Source organism: Dendroctonus ponderosae, unplaced genomic scaffold (assembly GCF_020466585.1).
Source record: "Dendroctonus ponderosae isolate FM_Combo_2020 unplaced genomic scaffold, Dpon_F_20191213v2 Dpon_F_20191213_1, whole genome shotgun sequence".
NCBI lineage: Eukaryota > Metazoa > Arthropoda > Insecta > Coleoptera > Curculionidae > Dendroctonus > Dendroctonus ponderosae.
In genome coordinates this window covers 25,249,718-25,265,514 of record NW_026017110.1, presented here as the reverse complement: position 1 = coordinate 25,265,514, position 15,797 = coordinate 25,249,718, and the positions used below count along the sequence as shown (strand labels likewise).

General features: G+C 35.1%; 1 protein-coding gene across 4 annotated transcripts in view; it reads right to left on the bottom strand.

Annotated features, from left to right (window-relative positions):
* Positions 1 to 15,797, bottom strand: part of LOC109544294 (colorectal mutant cancer protein) — a 32,340-nt gene that overhangs the window by 4,109 nt on the left and 12,434 nt on the right. Inside the window, exons 2-7 of one of the 4 annotated variants that reach the window (XM_048669833.1) lie at positions 11,999 to 12,633; positions 10,703 to 10,962; positions 10,427 to 10,615; positions 2,797 to 2,938; positions 1,115 to 1,218; positions 386 to 852 (exon numbers count right to left, since the gene is read on the bottom strand). In XM_048669833.1, coding sequence (XP_048525790.1) covers positions 386 to 852; positions 1,115 to 1,218; positions 2,797 to 2,938; positions 10,427 to 10,615; positions 10,703 to 10,888 — 1,088 coding nt within the window. In that variant the 5' untranslated portion in view covers positions 10,889 to 10,962; positions 11,999 to 12,633. The remainder of the gene's footprint in view (positions 1 to 385; positions 853 to 1,114; positions 1,219 to 2,796; positions 2,939 to 10,426; positions 10,616 to 10,702; positions 10,963 to 11,998; positions 12,634 to 15,797) is intronic. The other 3 variants (XM_048669836.1, XM_048669843.1, XM_048669829.1) reach the window with 3 other exon arrangements.

Below are 15,797 nucleotides of genomic sequence, written 5' to 3'. Positions count from 1 at the left end.
TAATTTTTCAAATTAATTTCTCTACTAATTGGAATTTTCTCTTACAGCTTGAGCCTAAGTGTGTCGCAGGATACCCTCTAGGTGATAGTTCTTGATTACTTTTTGAAAAATAATTCGTTCTTATTGCGAAATAGGAGCACAATTTATCAATCTGTAATAAAAGACGTGAGGAAATTCTGTCTTTTTTTAAGACAAAAATTTTTGAGGCGAAATACCCAAAAAGAAGTTTGTAAAAAAAAAATTAGAATTGCTGGCAGGGTTAAATGAAAAAAATATTCACATACACTCCTGGAACGTTTTCTTACATCTGGAACCGAAATGCGACTAAGTTTTCATCAGAATTCGTTTAGCAGTGGAAAAACAAACATATTCTGTCGACACTCACCGTTCAGCCACTTTCGTAACAGGAATATTAAACGGTTCTTTCTTCAAGTGGCACGTTTTATGAATCGGAACGATATTGCTGAACTTGATGTCGGCTTTATCTTCGTGGTACGAGCGAGGCTCACAATCCACCTCAATGTGGCTTTCTGGCGATTCCAACATCTTGTGCTCTGCTTTACCCGTGTTAGTCTTTTCATCATAATACTCCTTCAGTTCCATACAATCCAAAATATTCTTATTGAAGACCGATTTGCAATTTGTCACGGTATCCTCATCACAAGTGGCCTCTTCTATTCGACTTAAAGTGATCTGGGCCAAGCGGGTATGAGCGTCGTTCAGCTGATGTTTCAGGGACATGATTTCCTGTTTTAGTGGTTCAACAATTTCCGAACATGGCGATGGATCTGAGTTGCCTTGGTTTGAGGAGATTAGCTTGGGTTCCGGCAGCGATAAAGGACTGTCCACCAACTGAAACACCATTGATTCATGTGGAAAAGTCGCAATAATGGATGAATTCAAGTAAAAAAATTGCATTGAAAGAGAATTCAGAGGCGCGATCCACACAAATTGATTTTCAGTCACCGTGTTGGCAAAACCCAAGTTATTCGGGCACCAACTTTCCTAATCATGCCCCGTTTATGAGTCTGCGACCAGACGAGATTTCAATAAACAAAACATTCCGATGGAAAAGAGGCATAAAATGGAAACTTTACCTCGCAACAATACGTACCGGTATTTTATTCTCCAGATCTGAGAGGTCGTTTTCCAGAGGTTCCAATTCGCTTACTTCCAAGGGACATGTAATTGATTCTTCATGTGCACTGGTGCAAGACTCTGAAATGGATTTAACAATTTAGGATATTATAGTGGAAATACATTTTTACAAGTTTTACATGTGAGATTTGGCCTCAAAAGGTGCCGGTGTGTAGTAGTGTTTGAGTTTATAATAAAATTATCGTCTCTTGTGATCCGTGATCGAACAAAAACCGTCTAAAATAGGCCAAAAATGTTAATTGTTCCGGATATGAAACTGCTGGCGTGCTTTTTAATGAGTGCCCTGCTTCTTTGTGATGTAAATTCAAAATGAAGTAGATTTCGAGGCATTTTGAAAGATTTGAAATTTTTCGAAAAAATCCAGCATGCTCTATGAAATTTTTGATCAAAAATGCAAATTTCACATGTACGTTTTTTAAGCTCAATCGATTGCTTTCAACCTAAGATGCTCCCCAATATGCATACGGTGTTTGCGTCTATAATAAGAAATATATCGTCGGTTAAAGATCGTGACCGATCAAAAACCGCTTGAAATGGGCCAAAAATTTTAACTATTTCGGATCGGAAGCTCCTAGCGTGTTTTCCGACCGGTGCTCTGTATTTCTTGCTCCTTTGCGATGACAATTATAGAGGAATCGAAGAATTATAAAGATTTGAAATTTTTCAAAAGGTCGAACTTTACCCCTTATGAAATTTTCCATCGAAAATATAAATTTCACATGTATGTTTTTGGAGCTCAATCGATTGCTTTCAACCCAAGAAACTTCCCAATATGCATATACAGGGTGTTTGCGTATATAAGAAATATATCGTCGGTTAAAGATCGTGACCGATCAAAAACCGCTTAAAATTGGCCAAAAATTTTAACTATTTCGGATCGGAAGCACCTAGCGTGTTTTCCGACCGGCGCCCTGCATTTCTGGCTCCTTTGTGATGAAAATGATGTAGGATTCGAAGAATTTAAAGATTTTTAAAATGGGCCAAAAATGTTAACTATTTCGGATCTGAAGCTCCTAGGGTGTTTTCCGAGGAGCGCCCTGCATTCCTTGCTTCTTTGCGATGAAAATGATGTAGAATTCGAAGCAGTTTGAAAGATTTGAAAATTTTTGAAAAAATCCAAATTTGACATTCATGTTTTTAAGCTGGATCGATTGGACAATGGAAAATGTAAATTACTTCAAGGGATAATTTTTTGTGCAGAAAACAGCGACATTTTAAAATGTGTTTTCAAATTGGCATTTCCTTTTGAATTTTGCAACTAATCGCTCATAAAGTAAGTTGCAAGTATTGTTCCTAAAATAGTGGAAATTAGATTTTTCCACTCTAAACTCACTTCAACATTAAACTGAGTTTAGAGTGTCGCCTTGCAGAGTAAATTGAGAAAAATGTCTGTTGCAAAGTTGTGCCGAGCCCTTTGGGCACGACACTGGTTCTAGCGCAAAAAACGGATTAGCGCACTATTTTCGCATTGATTTGTTCTTTCATGTCCTCAACCGGTGTCTTCAATTAACTTCATCATTAAACTGAGTCTAGATTGTCACCTTGCAGAGTAAACTAAAAAATATACTTTCTACAAATAAATTTTCTTAACATATGTTTGTGCAAACCTTCCAAATCCTCATCCACGCAATATTTTACCTGATACTTCGTCTTCCTCGGTTATTGCCATCGTTCTTTGCTGATGTAGCTTTCTTGTAAGCTCAGCTATCACAGAATGCAGTTCAGTAAGTTGCTCCTCGTATCTTTGTGCTTGTTCATCCAGCTGGAGTTGCAACCTTTCCTGTAAATAAAAAAACAGCTCAATTTTAATAACGACTTTACTGTTACTGTGCCTCAAAATGCCTAGAAATAATCCACCTCATCCACAAGCAAGTGAAGCATTTTTATCCAGATACCGCCATACACATGGCAGATATCGATTTAACATTAATGTTGACCCAAAACCGAACAGCCTAACCTACACCAAAAATAACACGCTCCGAACAGGAGCAGGCTGGAAATGTTTTGTTGAATAAAAGCCCACAGGTTCGGACAGTTTCATTTTTATTAAAACAGCCTGGCGGGCTGGAATTGCATCCAGGCAATCTGAAAAATGGGGAAAGTTTATAATGAATGCCGTTAGAACGGTTTCAAACTGGGCGAGCGAAGCACAATTTATCCATAGTAATTAAACCATGTAGCTTACTATAGTAAATTAACTGGATGGGGTAGACTAAATCTCGATAGTTAATCATCTGAATGTTTCACAGTGAACATTCCCGGTTTTGTACTATTCGCCTTTAGAACAAGAAATTCAGTTTATTCGTTAGCAGCTTAGAGAAGCAGATGGTTATAACCAATTTAAAGTCCAAATAGAAATTTTTATTAAGGAAATTAATAACAAAAATACACGGCACATGACTTGTTAATAATCTTGAAACTGGTGCGTTTTTTGCACAATTTATTTGAATATGATGCACATTATTTGAGGCCTTTACCACCAAATGAAGTCATGTGGGCCCTTCAAAATCCTAGGGAAGGAGGATAAAAGCTAGTGAAGGAGTACAACAGACGAGGGCCCAATCGGGGAAAAATCACTTGAAACAAATACGACTCAAAAACAAATAAACCCAATTAAAAAAACTATGGAACAACAATAAACTTATTATTTGATTTTTCCATTAGTCAAACCGGCTCTCAGTAACAATGCTTGAAAATTAAGTGCACTTAAAACTGCAACGGGCATGCAGTAACAATGACCATTTAAATTAAATTAGAACTAAGAGCTTTTTAATTGAAAAATCGTCGGTTGGCAAGGCAGTTTGGACCAGTTATTCCACTTAATGTTTAGACAGTTTTTCGCCTTAAATTTATAGTAACTTTGCTTTTTGTTTTGCATTAAACTACTGCACTTCCCTGTCAGCCATCCGAATGAAAAACATTCCACACTTTTGTCGGTGTCCGTGTTCGCATATTCTAGATGACTACCCCATTTTTCATTTTTCCGGCCTTCGTTTTTTCATTGTCTGACGCTCTGGATAATTTACATGAAACCGGAAGCGTTATCCCAACTTTTATTTATCGAGGTTTGTTTCAGTCTCGAGCCGTTCTCTAATTTGAGCGGATAATCGAGTCAGTATCGCTATTTATTAATTGAAAGCTAATCGGCCGACAACGGAAGTAAATTGATTGGATGATTAATCGAGTTTGTTGGATGTAGGAGAAGTTTTTGTAGATTGCGGCTAATCCACTAAAAGGCCTTTGGGAGTTCAACTCTCAAAAATGTTTTCGCATTGATTTTCTTGAAATGACAAGACGAAAGATGCGTATTATTTGAACAACACACGGATGAGCTTGAGTAAATGAAACTAAATAAAGTTGATTTTTTTTGCAATTTGTCAAGTAGTTATTTGGTCGGTAATTATACTAAAACAACAGGTTTTTGAATGGGGCCCCAAACAATTGAAGTTTCTTTAATGCCTTGAAAATACTCACATTCAGAGAAACAAAAAAAAGCGCAATTTTCACAAACGTTTACTTTATAGATATTAATTTGCAGCAGTGAAAATATTAAGATTCCGTTTAAAAAGATCCGATTTGAAGACGAGCTGGCGAGCCTTTCGGAGTTCGAAGTAGACCAAATTGGCTTACAAACTGCTGGAAAATCGATTTTCCCAATATGCATCTAAAAAGTAAAGCGCGTCTGAAAGCCTCAAAACCTTCAATGTTTTTATTAAATAGGTCAAAATGTTTAGTTTCAAATGCGTTCACAAAAAATAGTTTCTTGTGCCAAAAAGTTCACATCAGAAAAACCAAAATAAATTCCTTTGGCACATGGATGGCAAATGGATTTGTCACTACAAATGAACTCAAAAACAGTTTTTTTTTAATCTAATAAGCTAATAAAATAGTAATAAATAAGTTTAAAGCTCAAAAGACTTTTAAACTAACCTAATTCAAATAAAATAATTACATAGGCGACAAAAGTTACGTGCAGAATGTCCAATTTTTTACCTTGAATATTGAAAAATAAATCTTTTCTTAAATGAAAATCCTGACAAGACAGATTTAAAGCCAAAGAGAAGGACTGCAATTTTTACCTTTGGTCATAAAAAAGTTAAATTTACGTGAGTCTTCAAAGATTTGCATCAATTTTAGCCCATAATTATATAGACAACGTTTTATTACGGAAGTTATGCATTAAAAAACCGATTTACAGACAATTGCTATTTTAACCACACATGAATACTAAAAAGACTATAAATACTGAACAGTGCTAACATGTGATGTAATGCTCCGCTCTCAATCCTGGAAAATTAGCATTCGAAAAACGTTGTGCGATTTCCAGCAGAAAATTAATCCAGACGCCCATTGCTCTCCGACATGCGACCTTAATTTCCTGCTGTAGATGCGTCGAAATTTTTCCTCGCCCCTAAATTGGATAAAACACAACCCATTTCTAAAAACTCCATAATGTAATTACCTTTCAGCTATAAAACAATGACGCCCCGATTGCCTGGGGACATAAAATGGAAACTTAGCAAGAATCCAGGTCAAGGAAGTTTAAGTTCTGGATAACAATAGATTTTCGAACTATTATACAGAATGCCATTAAGTTCAACTATTAATTAGAGAAAACACTTTCGAAAAGTCAGAGAAGAAATTTGCTATAAAATTTAACCAGAGTGGGTTTGAAGTGGAACCCTTTAGGATTCCCTAATAGTAATGCGTCTTGTATTCTTCACGAAGCTCACGTTATTCAATTTATCACATGTCTGTCCTAAATTCCCGTTCGTAATATCTACAGTATTTATTAACAAAACCACGTAAAGGCCCTTTTGAATGGCAGCCCGCCTAGCAACACAATAACGGAATTATCCGGGCTTCTTCCATTTCCAAATGGAAAAATCATTTATTTCCGCCTTTTTTTATATGTGTAATAGACAAGGGAGTATTTATTCGGAAAATGGAAACGTACAGGAAGTCGATATGATATGATTTTAGCCAACTGAATGCGATTCAAATGTGTGAGTTAGCCGTGGGTAACACTGTGTTGAGTTACGCTATTGAGTTGGTGTCACTATCTGAGTTAATGAGTTATAACTCATCGGTTAATGAGTTATAATTCATTTGTTAAAGCTTTACGAGACCATTACTACTTTGTTCAAACAACTAAAAAAAGTAATCTAGATTTTCCCAGCAACAAAACTGAGTCGAGTTTTCATGTAAATCTCTTAATTTTTTTGCATAAAAGATTCAGTTTCCCAGTATTTTACAGTAAAACGTTAGGAAAGACGCGTTTTTTTCTGCTTAGAGACAGTGTTGTTTAGAAATATTGACCTAAAAGTGAAGAAACTTCAGTTTTCAAAGGTTTTCCAAATAAATGATTATACACTTTCGCATTTTCAGTTCGGGAAAATATTTTTGGAAAAAACCTAGAAATAACTATTAGGGTTTTGTCCATAATTCGAAGCTGCAAAAAGTTTTCGAAACATTTTTGCTTATAATCTTATAATTTTTCACAGAAAATACCTGCAGATTGCCAGTATTTTCAATAAAACTAAAAAATAATGCGATTTTTGCGTAGAAAGAATTGGTTTATCGAAACTTTGCTAAAACTAGAATGACCTGGAAATTTAAAAGAACTTTAGAAATCCTCAAAACGATAAGGGAGGCGAATTTTCCCAATATTTTTTTGTAAACTTTTGCTCTCTGGCCGTTTTTCTTTCAAGATAGTCCTAACTACTTTCGGTAAAAAACTGAATAAAATTATTTGGTTTTTGTCCCAAATTCGATGCTGAAATGAATTTTCTGAAGTTCCTGCAGGGACCGATGAATGAGACGAATTTTCTAGCAAAATTAATTTGGTCATTTTTGACTGAAAACACCCATTATTGTCGAGAAAGAAAAAAATTATTAAAATTAAAAACTTTTAGTTTTGTAATCGATTTTGGAGAAAACCTTGACGGTTTTCGGAAAAAAACGGTAGGAATTTATTTTCGTTTTTGTCCCCAATTTGACACTGAAAAAAATTTTTGTAAAATTTTCACAAAACTCAATTTATCTTGTAATTTTTCGCGTAAAAGTCCTACAGATCGTCAGTATTTTTAAGTGAAACTGTACAAAATAGAGCGTTTTTGAGTAGAAAGTAAAGCAAAAAAAATGCAGCCAAAACTAAAAAAAAACACATTTTTTAACAAATTCTACGGTCTTCAGAAGAAGCGAGGTGACGAGATTTCCAAATAATCTGTTATAAACTTTCGCTTATTCTGTTCATTTTTTGATAGAAAATCATTTGATTTTTGTTCCAAATTCGAAGCTGGAAAAGGATTTCAAAACTTTTTACAAAGCGACGAAGGATTCCAAATTTAGTTCATCATTTTTCGCGGAAAATATCTTAAGATTGTCAGCATTTTTAAGTAAAACTTTAGAAAATTGAGCATTTAGAAGAAAGAGTAACTTGGCTAAAACTGAAAAATACTGAAATTTGAAGATATTTTAAAAATATTATTAATAAATTTTCCCAGTAACGAAACTGACTTACTGCGTCGGTGGGTTGGGCTGGCGCAGCACTGCGCCAACTCCTAAATATTCACTGAGTTACCCAGACCTATAAGGGAGTATTTATTCGGGAAATGAAAACGTACAGGAAGTCGATATGATATGATTTTAGGCAACTGATATGCGATTCAACTGTTTGTGGTACAGATTTTAAAATAAATAAGGCCATTTCGAGCTTTGCAGGGACGCTTTTAACAAAAATGTTGGATGAAAAATGCTTTATTTTTAGATTGATAAGTTGATGAGTAAATGTGACGAAAATCATATAAAACGTTGTTATCTAACCAGACAATGTTCGGTCGAATAGTATGGCCGGCACAGTCTCCCGATTTAAGCCCGTTGGATCACTTGAATTGCTAACTACTAAGCTAATTAAAATTCCTTATCGATAGTTCACTTTCTAAAGAGGCCAGTTAGTTCTCTCTGGAATGATGTAAAAATGAGCGTTATTGCTCATTTTGCTTCCGAGAAATGAGCAAAAACGGGACGGAAAACATGAAATTTTGGCATAATCTTGCACCTAAGTGTCTGATATTGGAATTTCGCTTTCTGGGTCAAAACTACTCGAATTGTCTCACTCATATTGTCATGACTGAAGCGAATTTTTCAATTCTCTATCCAACGATTCCAAAACGAATTCGGTGACTCAAATGCTCAAATGGGACTAGGAAGCTTCGAAAAAAACAGCACGCAAATCTAAAACGTCTTGAAATTAACACTTGAAAGCTGGATCCGCCCCTGTTGGAAACAACCAACTTGTAAGGTCTAGTCACTTCAATCCATGTACATATTTGTCAAACATTTCGATAGTAAACTGACACCGAAGTCATTAGGTCATAACATTTTAAGCGACATTGATGGTGTTTACATCCGCTTTTAGCAGGTGCGGCCGTCTGCTGTTTAAACTTGAGTTGACAGGAATATATGGACTTTTTAATTTGTGGAAATCAGTAAAAACGCAACACTAAAAGTAGGAAAATAAATACGAGAAATTAATTGGAAACATGTGATCTTTGATGCGACTATCGTAAATATGGATCATTGGTCTGACGTTTTTGACTATTTCCATATATTAAATAGGTATTTTTGTATTTTAAGTGTCATTCTCTTGCTTAACGGCAAATAATAACAATACATAAGGGTATTTTTTACGAAAATAACAGTGTGAACATTCTGCTAACCACAGATGATGCCGCAAGCCAAAAGCGCTCGGCCTAAATTTTAAAAATAAAATCCCACTTAAGCCTAAAACTTCTGCACCTTTCTTTACCGATTTATTTACCTTAGAGTGCCAAAACTACAAAATTATAAAGTATGTTAAGGCTTGTTTGTTAATCCATTAACCGACCACACACACTTCAAAAGAAGTATTTCGCAATTTAAGTCATCTTTTGAAGATTATTTAGAGGGCGTCCCTCGTATAAATGCCCTAGATGCACATTGTAGGTAAACAATAGAAAATTTCACCTAGATTCAAATTAATTTTAAATTATTTAAAATAGAAAATGACTACGACACAATAAACCCGGAACGTTTTCAATATACAGAGTGTTTAATTTTTGAAGAAAATGCCCAAACTACCTTTCTTTAGTCGTAATTTGAAATTGATTTCTTATCAACTGGGCAACCTACATCCAATTACACAGTTTTCGGTGACATTTACAACTCAAAACCTAACAGAAAAATTACTCTGAATTCTCAGCACCAATTCCAATATATTCTCCCCTTAATCGGCGTGTTTACTGATCGTTTCTGTCCGCATTCCAGAATCGCCATAATGGGGTTTATTACTGTCGCCCTAACAATGCGGCTAAATTTAGATTTTAATCGACTTGAAGAAAATAGTCGTCTGGCAGATTAACGACATAATTAATCCAATACCGTTATCTAATTTTATTTCATGTCTGAACGTAACGATTCTTTTAGCAGTCGATACACTATTGATTGCATTCTGCTCACATTCTCACTACTTTTCGGCAGAGACGTTGAATTACGTAACAATCGCCTCCTGAAAAACATGCAAATTCAACTGCAGATTTGCGGCCCCATTTCAAAAAATTCCGAATTTGTGAAGATTCCAGGCTGAACATTCCCGGAATGCGGGTTTATTTATTATTTTCTACGTCAACTTATGTATGTTACTCGATTTCCAACCCGATCGCTGCAAAACGCAATTTCCACCTACCTCAAATATCAAATGATCGGCTCGCTTCCCTAAGTTGTTTACTCAGGAATCCGAAATTAGAATGTTAAAGCCGACGTGACATAATTCATTTAGCAAATCTCAAATATGTTCGGCTGGCATGTAAGAACATGGTAAAGTGCTCGTTCAAATTAGCAGCTGCAGCATTTGTTTGCAATTTGGAGTCGTTTAACACACACATTTTTACATGCCAGAGGATCATAGGTAGAGATTTATTTACAGATTCCAGACACTATAATCAGTTTTCATCATTGAAAAACCTGAAATTTGTTGAAGTTTCTTCCAAATAGAGCAAATTCTTTTGAGCCTCTACAAGGCTTTGCTCAGTTCGACTTTGCCTCAAATAACATGAATAACCGAACAGAAAGCCAGGCGATCAATTTAAATGGATTTTGACAACACTTTCGCCCTGTAGGTATTTTTGTTCACTTGAGATTTTTTATGAGAAACTGCATCCATCTAAATGATCCAAAACCCTAAAGTAGAAGGAAGTCACTGCATAGAATCGACTTTCGCAATACATACGCATGTTCCATTATTAGCAGGAATATGTGATGGAGGATGAGTGATCGTTTCCACTGGAGTAGTTGGAGATTTGATTTCCTGGAGAAGAGGAGGTTGATCGGTTTCCACCCGGGCTTGAGATCCTGGGCAACAAAGCCAAGATCTCCTGGGCAGATCGCCCGTATACGGTTCGTCATAAGTCCGTTCTTCCTTCAAGTAAAACGAGTATCAATGAGACATTTTTCCAGAAATATCCACATTTTCATATAAAAAAAATGTTTGTGTTCATCAGCATACCTTTTCGGTTTTGCTGATCGTATAGAGATGTCCGAAATTCAATTCGTTTGCAAACGATCCAGTGGCACAACATTTACTGTGATTCGTTCCCAAAGCGCCGTAGTTTTGAAAATTAAACCCGTAATCCGTCAGGAAATTCGGTCTTCCATCGGCCAGTATTTTTCCGTAAAGGAAATTGGGATGCATGTGTGTGTCACTGGGAGATGGCGACAGTCTTCTGATAACATCTTGTTGCGTGTTTCCTGATAGATTCAGACTTCCTAAAATAACCAGAATATTCGATTACTGTTCTTAAATAGCGACTTAAAGAAATCTATTGAATGGAAATAAATCACCAAACTCAATTTTCTGAGTGGATTCATTAATTTTGTCTTTCGCATCCATCAATAATTTACAGCACTTTTCCAATAATTATTTACGTCTTTCATGCCGGATTTAATCGCAGTGGGATTGAAAAGGTTGTGTAATCCGTTCAAATGCCATTTGGCGAAAAATACAGTGACTAGCAGGTTTTTAACGATTAGCAGGCTCATTTCCATTTTTTACTACCGGCATTGATCAGTCACACAAAAAACTATTTTCGTGGGAAAACAATTAACACTTTGAATCAGAATCTGGGTCATCAAAGATGTTGGTTAAATAAGCGAAAATAGTAACAAAGAGTGCAAAAAACAGTTGAATTGGAATGGTAGACGGGAACTACCGCAAAAGATAAAATCAGCTCTAAAAAATAATGGCTGCTAAACACTGCTAAAATTGTCTCATCAATAAAAGAACATATGGAACATTGAATAGGTATAGGGACATTTAGATGCAAAAATTGAAAAAAAACCAACAGGAAAAGAATGTGCTTTGATTTTTAAATTAAGCCTTCTATGAAAATCGTGAATGAAAAAACTGAACGTGACAAATTAAGCTGTTTAAAATTTGAGAAACAAAAAGCTTACAGCAAAATTCTTCAAAGCTCTCAATAAAAAGTGGTGAGGACCAATATGGACTATTTGCTAAAGACTGCTGATGATTATTATTTCCAACCCACTGTTTCTTGCGGAGCAGAGAGAAAACCCAGCAGAAATCATCAAACGGTGCTCCAAGACGAAAGAAACACAAGCAAACCAGCTCTGAACAAAAGACAAAAGTTTCACGACGGCCTGAAAGTCTAGAAAACGAGTTTGAATGGCCAAAGAGCAACAAAATTATTTAATTTAATTTGCGAATTTATTCGATAGCGTGCATTTATCAAATAGAATCAATCACACAAATTCTAAAACCACATGAAACAAAGTTTCAACTCACCTGGAGGAGTTGCTCTTGTTATAAACTTCTCCGGACTGGGCGATCCTGTACACGTTTCCACCGGATTGAAGATATAAGTGGTCAAACAGCTCTTATCTCCGCCGCCCCCATTGGCTCCATTTTCGGGGGCGACTTCGGCCCCCGCCAGTTTGCACAAGTTGTAACAGTCACTTAAACACTAAATCACTTCCAAGCACCCGATTTGTGTGGTCACATCGTCACTTCACATTTTCGGATTGAAATTTGCCGTTAACAACGAGTGCTTCTACCTCAATTTCTCATCCTAGTTAATGATACCAGCAGACTTAAGGGGTGTTAGTAGTACCAAAAGTTTATTTCTCATTATAAATTAGCATTATTTAATTAAGTTATATTTGCCTTATTTACGTTTATATTTGCGTTCGGTATTAAGTAAGAGAAGACAACACTAAACGCAATTCAGCCGGCTCGTCTATTTTTAATGTATAATGGAAGCTAATCTAAATGGGTAAGCATCATTGGTTTCATCGACCTCAATTTGTTTCAATCGATATGGCATAAAACGTTCTAATAGTCTGCTTTAAATTGGAAACAAAAGAGCAGTTCAGTTCATATTTTCCTGTGTTAGTTGCTCCGATGGACCCCTTGGTGTTCAGCTAGGAATACGTAAAGTGAGGAAAGACAAACTTACTTAAGTAGTTCACTTCAGTTAAACTCTAGAACTAGTTTCACAAATAATAAACGTCTTCCAAACTTGAAGTTTTGGGTAATTAAATCGTGCTGTATTGAGTAAACGACGCGTAAAATCGCACACAACGGACACTAACAAACAATAAATCAAAGTAAAACAATGGCAATGAGGAAGGCTAACTTCAAAACAATAGCAAATAGTCATTTGACATACAAAAACATCAAGCAATCTTCGAGGCCATTGCACGACAGTCACGTAAATTAACTCAATTTGAAAGTACTGTGCCGAGTGCCAAAAACAGCCCAAATCCAATCTGGCAGCTCATTAAAATTTACGTGCAATGTGTTTTAACTGTTTCCATTGTAGATATGGGCATTCGATCCATTAATTTATTTTAATAAATTTTAGTACAATACGTAGGGCTAATTATAGAGTTAGAATGGCAGTTTTAGATGCGATTAAAACGTCTACGAATGCGAAAGTGGCAGTAAAATAATGGGTTTGTATGTTTGAATCAGCAGTTCTCTTGGATTGAAGATGCTGCTGAAAAATGAGATTTTATGATTTAAAACCCATAAAATTATCAATAACGGAAGATGACGGACAGTTACCGATATTTATTCGGAACGTGGAATGTTTGCGATCCGAAAGTTTCTTCAACAAAAAAACTGCAAATTTGATTACAGCGCCAACGTGACAGCCTTGCTTTGAAATGTACTTTTTCAAAAACTCTTGAATAGTCAACAATTGCCGATATTTCCTTTGAAACGAACGAATATTTCTTTGCTGGAAAGTTTTCCGTTGTGGCTTAAATCAAGAATTTTTCTGGTAAGTTTGAAAGTAGTGAAATACGTTTAATACAGAGTGAATCTTAACTTGGGACATTTAGCGATATTTCCATTTAAAACTGCCGATATTGCTTTCATAAAACGCGAAAGTTTTCTTTCTACATCGGCAATTTTTCTGGAAAGTTTCAAACTAGTCGATATTTTTCAATACAGCTCGAAATATTTATTTAAGAAATTTATTTGAAAAACAGTTAGAGATATTTTCATTGAAAACTACTAATGTTTCTTTCGTAAAACTCGCAATTTTTCTGTTGTTGCCAACATCAAGAATTTTTTCGGAAAGTATCAAAGTAGTCGATATTTTTCAATACAGTGCGAAATATTTATTTAAAAAAACGGTCAGAGATTTATAATTGCCGATATTTCTATTCACAACTACTGATGTTTCTTTCGTAAAACTCGCAAGTTTTCTGTTGCCAACAAGAATTTTCCCGGAAAACTTCAAAGTAGTCAATACTCTTCAATATAGTTCGAGATACCTACTTACCTAAAAAAATAATTTTTCAAAAACAGTTCGAGATTGATAATTGCCGATATTTTCATTGAAAACTGCCGAAATTTCCTTTGTAACACTCGAAAGTTTTCTATTTTTGCATACATCAAACAATTTTCTGCAGAGTTTTAAAGTGGTGCTAAACTTTTCCATATAAAGTGAAATATACCTGATTGGGAAATTAATTTGTCAAAAATGGTTATAAATTAACAATTGCTGATATTTCCATTAAAAGCTACAGCTATTTATTTTAACAAAATTCTAAAAACTTCTGTTTTTTATCAAAATCAAGAATTTTTTGGACATTTTTAAAGCAGTGCTATACTTTTCCCACATAGCAAAATACTTACGAAATTTAGTTCTCAAGAATGGTTAGATTTATAATTGCCGATATTTTTATTGGAGATTTTCGACATTTCTTTTATAAAAATTGAATGTTTTTAAGCTTCATCTGGAATGTTTCTGAACGGTTTAAATTTAGGGCGTTTTTTATAAAGCAGTGAAATTCAAAAACATTTCTGAAACAACCGTTTACGTGATGTGACTGAATTTGTTTTTGAATGTTATGTAAACGTTATCGACTTTGCTCCAAGAGAAACAAACGAAAAATTACCAAAAAAAGACGCCAAGAAAGCAATAAATTGCAGCCTAAGAACACCAAAGGCTAAAAACCGTAGACTGATGAGAAAATCAAATATTTCACCAACCAAATCTGTCATATTTCAAACATGGAAAGTAAACGAAAATAAAAGTGAACCAAAAAATTGTTTTTAAAGTAGACAAAAATCGCATAAGACGCATATGAAAGTGTGCAAATGGCAAAAATTCAAGGAAAATTCACAAGTTTTTTCCTAAACTTCTTTAGTAGTGGTTCAAGTGCATAAGGAAAAGCTTTAAAAAATTGAAAATCCTAAAATTTAACACTCATATAAATAAATTTCAAATCCCCGTTGTTTATGGCCTGTAGATTTGAGACTGGATTTTAAAAATAGAATTCACGTTCTATGTTGATTCTACGGATACTTAATGGAAACATCTGCATAAAATTTAACTGACTTTTTTCATATAAAATCAGCGTCGACTTCATTCATTAGAATCCTGCCATTTTCGACAGTTTTATGTGTACCTGAGCAGGAAAGTTTAATTATATATGGACACCAAGCAGGATTGTCGCTAATTAATTGTAAATATTTACGACATGGAATGTTTAGGCGTTCGGAAACAAGCTATTTTCAAGGAGGTCATTGAACAAAACGGTTAAATCAAATTCATTGATTCACGACATTGTTGAGAATTTTTAGATACCTTTGTGTGCTAATAAAAACTAACTCGTAAAAACTACCAGTATGTTAATACACAGTCTTTGTTCTTTGAGTTTGGCGCATGTGGGTTTCACATTAAAAATTACTTAATATCCATATTTTTTCTTTACATCCAATTGAATTATTAACTCGATTTTTTGTACATGTTTTTTGCGGAATTAAAGACGTGATTATTTCGGTTTAAGACGTTGATTCTTGGCCCTAACGGTACCTTTAATGCCAGTCATTTAGAAGTTCTGATCCATGCCACTACATCTCTAACTGGCATATTAAAGCCCAATTACCACAATTAATTATGGCAGTAAATATTTCTGAGCGAGGATCGTGCGATTTCGTGGCTGAAGCTCGGTTCCGGTATTTCGGTTTGCTACGCAAGAATTTGCAGTAATCTAAAGCTCTAATAGCATGTATGATTGCCGAAAATGACCCGTTGTTTTGGTTTGCAAGTGCAAAACTCGATTGGATA